The sequence below is a fragment of the Prionailurus viverrinus genome, chromosome B3 (assembly GCF_022837055.1).
Source record: "Prionailurus viverrinus isolate Anna chromosome B3, UM_Priviv_1.0, whole genome shotgun sequence".
In the NCBI taxonomy this organism is placed as follows: Eukaryota; Metazoa; Chordata; class Mammalia; order Carnivora; family Felidae; genus Prionailurus; species Prionailurus viverrinus.
In genome coordinates this window covers 95,267,852-95,282,793 of record NC_062566.1, presented here as the reverse complement: position 1 = coordinate 95,282,793, position 14,942 = coordinate 95,267,852, and the positions used below count along the sequence as shown (strand labels likewise).

The 14,942-nt window shown below is 39.7% G+C and overlaps 1 protein-coding gene across 2 annotated transcripts in view; it reads right to left on the bottom strand.

The window, feature by feature from the left end:
• Nucleotides 1-1,488: 1,488 nt before the first annotated feature.
• GNG2 (G protein subunit gamma 2) overlaps nucleotides 1,489-14,942 on the bottom strand; it is a 120,760-nt gene continuing 107,306 nt past the window's right edge. For both annotated transcript variants that reach the window (XM_047862516.1, XM_047862515.1), the window contains one exon: nucleotides 1,489-4,684. In XM_047862516.1, the coding sequence (XP_047718472.1) occupies nucleotides 4,556-4,684 (129 nt within the window). In that variant the 3' untranslated portion in view covers nucleotides 1,489-4,555. The remainder of the gene's footprint in view (nucleotides 4,685-14,942) is intronic.

Below are 14,942 nucleotides of genomic sequence, written 5' to 3'. Positions count from 1 at the left end.
ACCGTCTTTGTGTCACCTTAGCATGGAGATACACCCCCACCCCAGGGCAGGGAGAAACAGTAGGAGTTCTTACTGAGGAAAGGCCTGGGAGCCCATGACCCTTTTCATTAAAAATAAATTCTGCCTGAGTCTCCTGGTTCTAAATAGAAGAAAATGTAGATTTGGGGCAGAACCGAAGGGAAAGGGATTTCCCTTGGCAAATTATTTGCAATTTGTGGATTGGAGCTGACCCAGCTCCGATTCCCACGTGATTGTGAGTGCTGCCTACAATGTGACCAGCTTATTAAAGAGCCAGAGCTGAAGGCAATCCTCTCACGGGGGCTCAACAAAACAGGAACAGAGTTAAAACCCACCAGCTTCCTCCCCACGGTGTCTCATGCCTAGGATCTGCCTAGATTCTCACCCACAGGTTATATGTCGACTCCTGGACAGCCACGTCTTTTGGCTGTAGGAATAAGAGCGAGCATAGATTTGGTTGGTTTACACCTTTCCTTAGGCATTATGCAAAGCTCGCTGTCGTTAAGTCCTGAAGTCATGGTCCTCGGACTATGCCATGTAGGTGAGTACGTGTACTTAAGTACCACTGCCAGAAATTCTTAGTTGGGGCCTACTGTCTGCCTTCTTATTAGGCATCCCAGGTGATTCTGAAGCAGGTGGTCCAGGGACCACTGTCTGAGAAACAGTGATGTAGGTGGACAAGTACGTTCACTCCAAGTGGCCCCTTTACCAGTTTTAAAGATGCTGCTGTCGCTGGCACAAGTCCTGAGACATCTTGCACCTCCTTCGTTACTGACAGGGCCTACTACTCACTGGCATAATTTGAGGGACATACAGAAGGTTTTGTTGACTAAGAATATCTCTGAGGAGCTACTGAATCTAGAGAGTGAGAGCGTGAGCCACTGAGAGAGGCACAGTGCAGTGTGTTCAGTGCAGAGCCCAACGAGGGGCTCCATCCCATGACCCTGGGATCATGACCTGAGGTCAAATCGAGAGTCGGACACTTAACCGGCTGAGCCACCCAGGCGGCCTCCAGTACCCCATTTAAGTAGTGAACAACTTACGGAGACCAGACTCTCTGTGTTTATTTGTGCGTGTGTGTGTGTGTGTGTGTGTGTGTACAAGTGCGTGTGTGTGCACGTATGAAGGAAAAATCCCATGCGGCACACTCACAGCACAGTAGAGCGTAATCGCAGTTTGTTTGTCCTCATGGTCCAGCCTGCCGGAGCCCTGGGCTCTCCTCCATCACCTTTCTCTGTCCCCACGCATTGTACCAAAGATGTAGAGACCCAGGGAGAAAGGCTTTTAAAGAGTTCTCATGTGAGTCTTTCCTTCCTTAGGGCACCTCTATTAACAAAATCCTAAAGAAAGCCAATGGATTTCTGTTTCTCCATCCATCCTGTTACATGTCACCATCCTTCTCAAATTAACCATGAAATCGATGGGCCAGGTGGCCCACGGGCCCTCAAATAAAATTGACTGCATGTGAAATGAATTTGAAAATTCCATTTATTAAAACAAATACATTGTCCATGTGGGATGAAAATGTGCACATCACATTCAGGTTTTCCTTCTTTAACATTTCTGTATTTTCCTCTCTTTGAAAGACACACTCCATAGATCTTATATAGGAAAAATGTGAACCATTCTTGGGTTGGGAATATATTAATGTATATGTAACAATTCACCTTTGCCAGGAGCAGCTTAAAGCAAATATTAAAAAAAAATACAAAACTCTAAGACAGCATGCTTGATTTCCTCAATTCCCATTTGTGAATAGGAGTATATGGATAAATTGATTTAATTTCTCCTTGGTAAGCAATCTCTTTCAAATATTATTATTAAAATTACCCTCAGATCAAAGTACTTTTTTGCAACCTCTAATTAAAATTAAATAGTACTTGGTTTAAAATCGAAAAAAAAAAAGAAATTGGAATATTGAGGATGATACAAGATATTTTTTCCCCTAAATATGAGGGTTATTGTTACTGTTTAACTGCATGGCAGATTCTCATTACTATCCAATACATTATATGCAGATATTAGGGCCTTGAATAATTAAGTTTTCCTATTGGTTATTCCTTAAGATAAAGTCATGCTGGTGGAAATGATCGGTGAACTTCTAACAGAATTAAAGCTCTTTAGAGGTATAAGTCATCAAAAGATTTCTTTTCCCCTTAACAAGTAAAAATACCAATAAGCAAAAACGCATATAAAGACTCTGGCAGTATAATTCCATACGATAGGACATGAAAGTACGACAAAGCCAAAACATTTTCCTTAAACGTAATTTCAGATGGGCTGTGTGTTCTCTGCCTTCTCTCTTCTTTTGTAAACAAGGTCGCACGCACTTTGGAACTGCCTTAACTTTTCTAATTACCAGAGCCGTATTATGGTGCATCCTTCAAGTTTTAGTTCCATCTTAACTGCTCCAAAGATCTAGATTCACATAAAAACATAAAGAGCCCCTCTAAGAAACATCAATGATGTGGATTATGAAAATCCTTGGGGTCTCGCAATGACACCTTAATCACCACCAAAAGGTGCTTCATTTACAGTTGTTTTTGTGTGACTACATGGCCAATGCATGTTTTGACTAATTTTAAAAATGTGATACGGTTTTAGTTGATTCCACGGTAATACTAAGCTAATGGTACAATATGGTATGTAGTTTAACAACTACTCTGCCAAGGTCTTCCCACTGTATCTGCATTAGTGTCTCACTGATTGTAACAACACCCCAAGGTTTGAACAGCAGTATCTGGTTACAGAAGTACATTAATACCTTTTGCAAATGTTTCAGCAGTCCCTTTTCCTGGCCCCAGGCGTGAGCTTTAATTGGATGTACTTATTCTTTTGCCATCATGCCCATAAAAGGAGCTAAGGAAAATATTTACTCTCTCAAAACCTGTCCTTGGCATATTAAGCTTTTACATCTTTTTTCCTTCCTTTTTTTTTTTTTTAACAGAAGGAAGAGAATGGAAAGAGAATAGAATGAATTTGGAAATGGTTTTCGTGACATCAAAGTAAACAGCGAGATGTAAGAGAGGTCCTCTTTTGCCTGGGAATGGCACAGAAAAAAAAAGTGATGCAGGCTTCCAGGACCTTCCATTACTGATGAAGGCTAGAGCTGTAAGGAAAAATCACTTTTAAGATCATCTCTTGGGAAAAGAGGGCTCTAGCTGCCAGGAAGTTGTAAATAAAGACTGAGAGACTCTAACAAACAAGATGGAAAACAAAACCAGAAAAGGTTCTACTGAAAAATCTGCTGAGTGAAAAGCAAAGACCATCTCAGTGGCAAAAAAGAGCCAGAACCTTTCTGATGTTGCTGGCTGAGGGGGCCGCACCTGCCCCCTTCTCCCTGGCAGGGAACAGCCAGGATGCTGAGAATGGGTCTTCTCTGGAGCCATCCAGGTTTATTTCTCCTGGTACTTGAACAAACAGAAAGTGTTCTTGAATCTAGAATTTCCACAATTCAGGGAAAGATGAAATTTGCCCTTACTCTAACAAAAGCACCTCCCAACTGATGCTGAATCCTTCCCTGTCCTGTTCAGTGGTTCCTGTGCTGTCCTGGATCCTGGACACAACCAAACTGCTTTGGATTCTGGAAAATACGTCGAAGAGGCGTATACGCCACTGTGAACTCAGAGGTATTTTAGGCATGGCTAAGGCGCTGAAGTGATCTCAGTTTTCAAGAGACTGAGATTTTTCTTCTCCAGCTTTTCTCCTCTCGCGTTCCTGTTCCAAACTTCAGAGTGAAACAACAAACCTTCTGAATGGATGTAACATAGGGACATTTTCATGCAGTATCACTCAAAAATTGTCACAAATATATGAAAGCACCAGTCACAACACATGATTTACTTTTACTTGCAGAATCAAAGCTATCATGTACAAATGTTAGGAATTGTGATAAGAGAACACAGACAACCGGCGTTTTTTTGTTGTTATTACCATGAGGATAAACCACGGGGAGCATCTCCCTACATGTTTGGGTTCTCATCCTTGGAGTTCAGTCTTACGGACAAGTCCAGTCTTATCTTTGTACTACTCTAATGGGAAGGGGTGGAAGGAGAGGTACGGGGGAAGGAGAAAAGAAAAAGGCACAAAGACTAAACATCAATGCCATAAAACCAAACTGCGGCTACACTGGACAATTCAGCTTATCAAAGGGTATGCTAAAGGCAATATTCATTCCAAGAAGGTCATACACATCTTAGCTCAGTACGGCTGTCTGTTTTGATTTTTTTTTTTTAAATATGAAGCAGAAACATAAGGTGTGGGGAGGGATAGCAGAAAAGAAATGACGCGGATTTTATCTTTACAGATTCCCCTCCTCCAGGCAGTTCTGCAGATATCAGATCTCTTAACTTGGGATGTGGTTTGGCGATCATTCTCATAAAGGGGACCAGTTCTTTAAACATGCATAGCCTGGAGTTTCCAGGATGGTTCTCCTCCCTCTCTTTAAATGCTGTGGACTAGAAAGGCGCCCACTTTGCTAAGAACTCTACATCAGTGTCCCAGGAGCCCGGCGGCTCTTCAGGCTCCTCATGAAGGCTTAAAGGATGGCGCAGAAAAACTTCTTCTCCCTAAATGGGTTTTCTGAAGCCGGGACGGGGGTCAGCAGGGGGTCTTCCTTGGCATGGGCCTCACAGTAGGCCATCAAGTCTGCAGCCGCCTTGGATACCTGGAAAGGAGGACAAAAAACAACCGGATGTTTAGACGCGGCATCGGCAGAAGCATCCATGGCTTCCATCAGTCAAGGCCCAGACTTCAGAGTCCAGCTGCCCGGAAGGATTTGGGCTCAACTCCACGCTGCACTGCTCACCAGCTCGTGTGAAAGACAGGCGGGCGCTCAACCTCCATAGGCTCCGTTTCCCGGTCTGCAAAGAAGGGAGTTGGTGATCATGACCTCTCAGGACTGTCTCCAGCAGTCCCGGGAGTAGGCCCAGGCGAGTGAGGCCCTTAGGGCACAAACGGAATGGGGTGCTCACTGCTAAGGTCACGTGAGGATCAACCCTGCATGCGCACAGCCCTGACAGTGGAGGTCTCCTGAGATTTGTGCCTCAGGTACCTTACTAGGTGCCTCATCATAGTCCCAGCCCTGGCTGCAAGGGTTAAGTGAGTTAATCCACACAATTTACGTAGTGCCTGGCACATGTAGGCTTTCCATCCAGGCTAGCCATTATTACCATTTCATAGTTGTGCCTTCTTGCTTCGGGAACTGTGTTAGGATGCAGAAAGGCTTGTTCATTTCTTTTTTAAACAAACACAGCAGGATGTGCACAAACACAAAAAATGCACATAACTTTATGTATTCTTATATTTTTACATATTCTAGATTATATGTTCTTATACATATATAATTATGTATATATCTGATAAATATATATTATTCCTTCAATCGAGCACTGTATCCTTGAGGGAGTCCCATTACAAGGCTGGTCATTGATTTCAGCGATACTGTTATTTCTCACATTTCTGTAGCTTCTTCTTGGGAATTGTCTGGACTACCTTCCTTCGACCAGTCTCGACAATGGCCAATTTTCACTACTTGAGGGTGGACTTCATTTGGTAAAATAAACTAAAGGTCATTTATAACCACATCTGGGGACTAGGTGGATGATCCACCTGAGGAATGGTATTTGGGCTCAAAAACCATAAAGTTAAGAGTTGGTTTCTTACAGGACATAATATACTTGCTCTAGAGACCACTCCAAAAGACTTTTTTTTTTTAACGTTTATTTATTTTTGAGACAGAGAGAGACACAGCATGAACGGGGGAGGGGCAGAGAGGGAGACACAGAATCGGAAACAGGCTCCAGGCTCTGAGCCATCAGCCCAGAGCCCGACGCGGGGTTCGAACTCACGGACTGCGAGATCGTGACCTGAGCTGAAGTTGGACGCTTAACCGACTGCGCCACCCAGGCGCCCCAAAAGATTTTTCAATATCGCTGTACTACTAGAATAGCCTTTCAAAGTGACTACTGAAAGGATAATCCTCTGTAAGAGTGGGATGGAGTCTATTATTGCTAAACAAATTCACTGGCCCACCTTACAGGTAGATTACACACACCCACCCAACGACAGCAGACTTGCTCTAGCCAATGAGATGTGAGAGAAGTGATGTGGGTCACTTTAGGGTCGAAGCATCAAGAACCAACGCACAGTCTGCCATATGCTTTCTCTCTGCCAGATTGTCCAAATGAAGCAATTTACTGAGAACCACCTGAATTGATTCAGAGGTTTTAACGAAAGGCATAGTGGCCATACCCTGGATTTGTTCCTTGCCTTATGGCCAAGTTGGTTACAGCTTTGCCACTTAAAGGCCTTTCAATTTTATGGTTTGCTGGTTTCGTCATCTAACTCCACAAAGCTTTGAATTTTTGGACTGTCTGTTCCTTTCATCACACACCAGACAGAGGCAATATTCTGGATAGAGGATGCTGTGACTGCCAGGATCCCTGATGAAAGTGACATGGTGTGGAGTGGCAGCTGATCTGTAAGGATATGTGGTGGGAATATCCACCAACATAACTCCCAAGAATGTTTGTTGTAACCCCCTTTGTTGTAACCCCCTTTGTTGTTGTAGCCCCCAAGAATGGGAGGAGAGGACCTTTTGCTATTGCAACAAAACCTGGTCTATACGGACTGATATAAAGAGGTATAGGAATTGGTATGTGCATTAGTTTCTTCAGTCTGCCTTAATAAATTGCCACAAACTAGGTGACTTAAAACAACGGAAATTTATTCTCTGGCACTTAGTGTTAGAGACTGGAAGTTCAAAATCAAGGTGCTAGCAGGGTTGGTGGTTCCCAATGGAGGCCCAAGGAGAATCTGTTCCATGCTTCTTAGCTAGTGCTGGTGGTTTCTGTCCTCAGTGTCTCTTGACTTGTAAATGCATCGCTCCAAACTCTACCTGCATCTCTCCGTGGCCTTCTCTCTTGTGTGTCTCTGTCTTCCCACGGTATTCTCCTCTTCGTCTATGCCCCAATTTCCTACCTACCAATCACTGGATTAGGGTCGACCCTAATCTAGCTTGAACTCATCTTTCCTTGATTACGTCTTCAAATATCCTACTTCCCAATAAGACCACATTCTAAGGTTCCAGATAGGTTTAGGGGACACTATTCAATGCAGTAGAGTATATTTGTGTCAGAGTCAGTCTCACCTTTTTTAAAAATTTTAAATAATCTCTTATTTACCTTTTTCCCAGCTTTATCGAGATATAATTTATACACAATGTATAACTTTAAAGTGTACATTGTAATTGTTTGATACACTACTATACTGTGAAATTATACTACAGAAGGATAATTACTACCTCTGTCACCTCACGTAATTCCTTTTTTTGTATGTGTGTGGTGAGAGCATTTAAGATCTACTCTTTTAGCAACTTTCAAGTATCCAATATACTATTGTTAACTGTGTCACCCTGCTGTACATTAAATCACCAGAATTTATTCATCTTATAAGTGGAAGTTTATAGCCTTTGACCAACATCTCCCCATTTCCCTCACCATCCAGCCCCTGGCAACCGCCATTCCATTCTGTTTCTGTGGCTTAGATTTTTTTAGTTTTCACATGTAAGTGATATACAGTGTTTGTCTTTCTCTGACTTATCTCACTTCACATAGTTCCCTTAAGGCCCATCATATTATCACAAATGGCCAGATTTCCTTTTTTCTCATAGCTGAATAATTCTCCATTGTATGTATATAACACATCTTCTTGATCCATTCATCCACAGATTAACACTTAGGTTGTTTCCATCACTTGACTATTGCAATGAAGTGCAGATCACTCTTTGAAGTCCTGATTTCATTTCCTGTGGATATATATACTTTTAATTTTTTGAGGACCCTCCATACTGTTTTCTGTAATGGCTGCACCATTATACATTCCCACCAAAAGCAAATAAGGGTTCCCCTTTTCTCCACTTCTTAACCAACACATATTATCACTTGTCTTTTTGATAATAGCCACTCTAACAGGTGTGAAGTGATATCTCATTGTGCTTTTGATTTCCATTCCCCTGATTAGTGATGTTGAACATCTTTTCACATACCTGTTGGCCATTCATATGTCTTCTCTGGAAAAATGTCTACTCAGTTCCTCTGCCCATTTTTTAATCAGATTTTCCCCCTTCTTTGAGTTCTTTATATACTTTGGATATCAACCCCTTCCCATGTGTATGGTTTGCAAATATTTTCTCCTATTCCATAGGTTGCCTTTTCATTTTGTTGATGGTTACTTTTGCTGGGCAGAACCTTTTTAGTTTCATGTAGACCTTCTTATTTATTTTTGCTTTTGTGGCATGTATTTTTGGTGTTGTATTTAAGAAATCATTGTCAAGACCAATGTCAACGAGCTTAGTCCCTATGAAATATTGTTTTCAGGAGTAGAATTTAGTGATTCATTACTTGCATATAACACTCAGTGCTCAACACAATAGTTTCATTCTTTTTCATGCGATTATTCAATCTTCCCAACACCATTTATTGAAAAGATGATCTTTTCCCTATTAAGTATTCTTAGCTCCCTTGTCAAATGTTAGTTGATGGTATATAGTAGGGTTTATTTCTTGGCTCTTTATTTGGTTCCATTGGTCTGTGTGTCTATTTTTATGCCATACTGTTTTGATTACCATAGCTTTGTAACAGAGTTTGAAATCAGGAAGCATGATGCCTCCAGCTTTATTCTTCTTAGGATTGCTTTGGCTGTTCAGGGTCTTTTGTGCTTCATTATGAATTTTATGATTTTTTTATATTTCTATGAAAAATGACATTGGAATTTTGATAGGGATTATACACTGAATCTTCAGATGGTTTGGGGTAGTATGGACATTTCAATAATATTAATTCTTATGATCTATGCACATAGACTATCTTTCCATTTATTTGTATCTTCAATTTCTTTCACTGAAGTCTTAGTTTTCAGTGTACAGCTCCTTCACATTCTTGGGTAAATTTATTCCTAAATATCTTACTGTTTTTGATGCTCTTGTGAATAATTTTCTTTATTTTTTTTCTGCTATTTCAATGTTTTGTATAAAAACACAATGGATATCTGTATGCTGATTTTGTATCTTGCTACTTTACTGCTTAGCAAGTTGATTAGTTCTAACAGTTTTCTGTGTGTGAGATCTTTAGAAATTTTCTTTATCTGAGATCATATCATCTTCCAATGGAGACAATTTTACTTCTTCCTTTCTGATTTGGATACCTTTCATTTCTATTTCCTGCCTGACTGTTCTGGCTAGGACTTCAGTACCATGTTGAATAGGAGTGGTAAGAGTGAACACCCTTGTTTTGTTCCTGACCTTAGAAGAAAAGCTGTCAGTCTTTCATCACTGACGATGATGTTAGCTTTGGGCTTGTCATATATGACCTTTATCATGTTGAGGTACATTCCTTCTATACCCAATCTGTTGAGTTTTAATCCTGAAAGGATGTTGTATTTTGTTAAATGCTTTTTCTGCCTCTATTGAGATGATCATATGATTTTCATCTCTCATTCTACTAATGTGATGGGTCACATATATTGATTTGTTGCACCATCCTTGCATTCCGGGATAAATCCTTTTTTTTTTTTTTAACGCTTATTTATTTTTGAGACAGAGAGAGACAGAGCATGAACGGGGGAGGGTCAGAGAGAAGGACACACAGAATCTGAAACAGGCTCCAGGCTCTGAGCTGTCAGCACAGAGCCTGATGTGGGGCTTGAACCCACGGACCACGAAATCATGACCTGAGCCAAAGTCAGCTACTTAACCGACTGAGCCACCCAGGCACCCCATTGTGTGTGATCCTTTTAATATGCTGTTGAATTTGGTTTGCTAATATTTGGTACAGAAGTTTTGCATCTATTCACCAGGGATACTGGCCTGTAATTTTCTTATCTTGTAGTATTTTATCTAGCTTTGGTAGCAGGGTAATGGTGGCCTTTTCAAATGAGTATGGGAGTATTCCCTCCCAATTTTCAATTTTGGAAGAGTTTGGGAAGGATCAGCATAAATTCTTTAAATGTCTGGTAGGATTCATCAGGGAAAGCATCTGGTCTTGGGCTTTTCCTTGTTGGGAGGTTTTTGGTTACTGATTCAATCTCCTTACTCTTTATTGGTCTGTTCAGATTTTCTATTTCTTTATGATTTAGTCTTGGAAGGTGGTATGTTTCCAGTAATTTATCCAGTTCTTCTAGGTTATCCAATTTGTTGGCATATAATTTTTTCATAGTAGTCTCTTATGATCCTTTGTGTTTCTGTGGTATGAGTTGCAATGTCTTCTTTCATTTCTAATTTTATTTGAGCCTTCTCTTTCTTTTGTTAATCTAGTGAAGGGTTTGTCAGCTTTAGTCATCTTTTAAAAACCAGCTGTTAGTTTCACTGATCTTTCCTATTGTTTCTCTGGTCTCTATTTCATTTATTTCTTGCTCTTATCTTTGTTATTTCCTTCCTTCTGCTAACTTTAGGCTTAATTTGTTCTTTTTAAAAAATTCCTTGAAGTTTAAGGTTAGGTTATTTAGGATCTTTTTGTTGTTGTTGTTGTTTTGTTTGTTTTACATGTTGCTATAAACTTCCCTCTTGGAACTGCTTTTGCTGTATCTCGTAAGTTTAGGGATATTGTATTTCCTTTTTTTTTTTTCATTTCAAGATGTTTTTTTATTAACCTTCTGATTTCTTCTTTGATACATCGGTTTGCTGTTCGGGAGTGTGTTAATTTCCACATATGTGCGAATTACCCAGTTTTCCTCCTGTTATTGATTTGTAGTTTCATACCATTGTGGTTGGAAAAGATTCTTTTTATAATTTCAGTCTTCTTAAATTGGCTAAGACTTATTTTGTGACCTATTATTTGTCTTGTCTTAGAGATTGTAACATGTACACTTAAGAAGAACATGTATCCTGCTGCTGTTGGATGGAATGTTCTGTATATGTCTATTAGATCCATTTAGTCTAAAGTATAGTTCAAGTCCAACATTTCCTTATGAATTTTTTGTCTGGGTGAGTTATGCATTTTTGAAAGTGGGCTGCTAAAGCCTGCTACTATTATTTTATTGTTGTTTATTTCTCTCATCAGGTCTGGTAATATTTGCTCAATATATTTAGGTGCTCTAATGTTGTATAGGTTTATGATGGTTATATCCTCTTAATGATTGACCCCCTTCATCATTATATAATGACCGTTGTCTCTTGTTACAGGTTTTGGCTTAAAGCGTTGCTCTTTAATTGATATTACATTGCTTATAAAAAGATTTTATTATGCTCCTACTATGTTTTAGACATTGCGTTTTCCCTGTTGATCTACACAATTATCCCGAGGTAAGAAGTGTTATTGTCCTTTCATAAGTGAAAAAATAAGGCTCAGCAGATTGCTTGAGTTTTCCAATGTCATATAGCAAAGCACATGGCAGAAAAAGAACTGAACCTGATGCTTTGCCATTAAGCCACAACTATCCACATAGAAGCTACTCAAATGCAAGGCTAGTTCCAAAGGTTGAAATTGAAATTCTTTGTGCATCTTCATGAAATGCTATTATGATAGAATGAAAGGAAACAACTTGTTCTTCTCTTAGCTCCTCTAAATGAAAGCAAAGGACAGACTTTCAGACTGAATCTCAATCACTGTGTGTGTGTGCCTTTTACTTGTTTGAGCCATGGTCATTATTACCCCAAACAGGAGCTCAGCTGTAGGCAGCAATGACTAGGCAACAGGCATATCTAAAACTCACTTGTTAAGAAGAGATCCAGCACCATCCCTATTCTGCAATGTTCACATACAAACACAGGCATACCTCAGAGATATTGCAGGTTTCATACCAGACCACTGCAATAAAGTGGATACCACAATAAAGCGAGTCAAATGAATATTCTGGTTTCCCAGGGCGTATAAAAGTTATGTTTACACTATCCTGTAGTCTATAAGTGTGTAGTGGCTTTATGCCTAAGAAAACAGCGAACATACTTTAAGTAAAAAATACTTCATGCTAAAAAATGCTAACCGTCATCTGAGCTTGTAGCAAGTCATAGTCACTGATCACAGATCACCACAGCAAATATAATAATGATGGAAAAGCTTGGAATATTGCAAGAATTACCAAAATGTGACACAGAGACGTGAAGTGAGCAAACGCTGTTGGAAAAATGACACAAATAGACTTGCTCAAGGCAGGGTTGCCAGAAACCTTCAGTTTGTAAAAAAACACAAAAAAACAACAAAAAACTGCAGTATCTGAGAAATGCAATAAAAATGCACGATAAAACAAGGTATGCCTGTGTGAAGCAGAGGTTTTCAAAATCTTTTTATCAAACAAAAAGTGCTACATTGAGAAAAATTAATAGCTTACGCATTGCATATATCTTATATTTGACCACTTGATTCTGAATGGTTTCTTTTTAAAAATATTTTATGGGTTTTATCTGGTTTCCTTAACCAGATTGCAATTTCCTGTGGGTGATAGTCCCACACATTGTCAGAATCCTAGCAGGAATAATTGCTATTATTTATCTTCTCTTGCTATGTGTTAGAAATGTGCTAACCACTTCAAATACAGTATCTTATTTAATACTTACAACAATATTATGGGTCACAAGCTATTATTATCCCGATCTTAAATATGTGAATTTGAGGCTTCATTAGGTAGTTGTTTCTCTTAGGTCTCACAGCTCATGGGTGGCTGAGTAGTGAGTCTCAGTGCTCCTGACTTAATCCTATGAATACTCTTCCTTTAGAATGCATAGTGTCATCCTTATCCCTTACTTAAAATGAGTCACAGCAAAAATAGTCTGCCTGGAAAGTCTTCTTGCTTTCTGACTATCCCTGCCAAGATTTTGCCTACCCTGTCTTTTCCATTAAATACCTTTAGGCCTACTTCCATGAAAACTTTCCCAGTAACCACAGGCAATCTCTCTCTTTCCTGTCTTGTTGATTATTCCTCTGAAAATATCTCAAATTTGTTTCCTTATTGCTATTGTGACTGCCCTAATTCAAGCCTCCATCTTCTTTCTCCATGTTTCCAGAAATAACCTCTTAAACAAAAAGTGATTAATTTGGGTTTCCCAAAGGGTCTACTATAAACTGAATGTTTGTGTCCTCCAAGCTGTATATGTTGAAACTTAATTCCCAATGTCATGGAATCTGGAGTTCTCATGCATGGAGTTAGTGCTCACATGAGAGAGATTCCAGAGTTCCCTCACCCCTTCTGCCATGTGAGAACCTAGTGCAAAGTCTGCCATCTATGAATCAGGAAGCAGGCTCTCATCAGACATGGAATCTGCCAGTGCTTTGATGTTGGACTTCCCAGTCTCCAGAACCATGAGAAAAAGATTCTGTTGTTTATAAGCCACCCAGTCTATGGTATTCCATTACAGCAGCTCAAACAGACGAATACAGGCTCAACAGATAGAATTCAGGGGGTGGTCTGTGAACTTTAATAATAAAAATTACATCTTTATCTTCACCAACCTCAAATGGAAATTTAGCATTTCTTTCCATTTCATTTAGCATTTCTTTTCATTACATCTCCAGAGGTAGACAACACACAACAGTAGCATTAACCCTCTGACTTGGTTCCCCACAGAAATCAGATATTTTCCATCCCATTACAAGCTATTGCAAACATCTGAACATTTCATTTATGTTCATCTACTTTATAATTATAGACCCACCATGAGATCTTATATAATCAGTTAATAAAGGAGTACCTATATAACTTTATCACAAATGTTTTTTTCTAAAAAATATTCTGATAAACTGTATTTCAATAGGATTACTTTCCTTTGTAATTTGAACACATTCTGAAGGGGAGACCATATGCTTCAGGAAGCTACCAAACAGGTCTAAGGCAGAAAAGTTGAAGAATCTCAGTTCTAAATGAATTCCCTGCTTTGACTACTGTGCCAAGAGTAGCATTTTCCATACTACGGCTAGGAAGTTAATTTAAAAATATAAATGGGCTCATATCATGCTCTTAGTCAAAACCTCTCATAGTCTGTCATTCTACTTTGTAGAGAACAAAAACATCTTAAAACAGCCTGTGAAGCTTGCGTGCTTTGGGCCTGCCCATCTTTCCAATTATGTGTGTGGCCTTCTTCCCTTCCCCACACAAGCCTTCCCTAATTTTGTGGAAGCTCCCAGTTCTCTTATGCCTTAGAGCTTCATTTATACAACTCGCCGGAGTATTTTTTTTCCCCATTTTCTCCATAGGCTGGTTTCTTCTCTTCCTTTAGGAGTCAGCTGAAATATTGCCTCTTTGAAGAGTCTTTACTGACCGTTTCATCCAATAATGACTTCCCTCATCATGTTCTTTCAGAGCACCCTGTTCTTTCCATTTGCAGAAAAGCGCTTCTCACAATTTATAATGACAAGCGTCGTTTATTTATTTGCTGTTTGATATATGTCTTTCCTTTTAGGCACTATGCTCTATGAAGGCAGAAACTGTATCTGCTTTATCCACTGTATGATCAGTGGCAGACACAAAGTAGACACTCAGATAACTGCTGAAGGAGTTCTCAAACAATCTTACTCAATAAATATTCTATTCAACTAATATTTATTTACTGAGTACCTAATTTGCCGGGCATAGGTCTGGATATTTGGGATAATAAAGGAACAAAATATACAAAGATCCCTGTCCTTGTGGAACTTATGTAATATTCTAGGCTTCTAATTCAGACTCAGATGAAAAAACACACACCAATTAAACTGGAAAAAATACATGAACAAGTAGTTTTTAAATGTCAGGCAACAGGTAGGACAGGACAGAGACCTGTGAGAAAAGGGAGATAAGATAAGCCCCGTGATTGTCCCAGTTGACTGTTTAAAAAAGGGGTCCCTGGGTGGTTCAGTTGGTTAAGCATCCGACTTCGGCTCAGGTCATGATCTCACAGGTCATGAGTTTGAACCCCACATCAGGCTCTCTGCTGTTAGCACAGAGTCTGCTTCAGA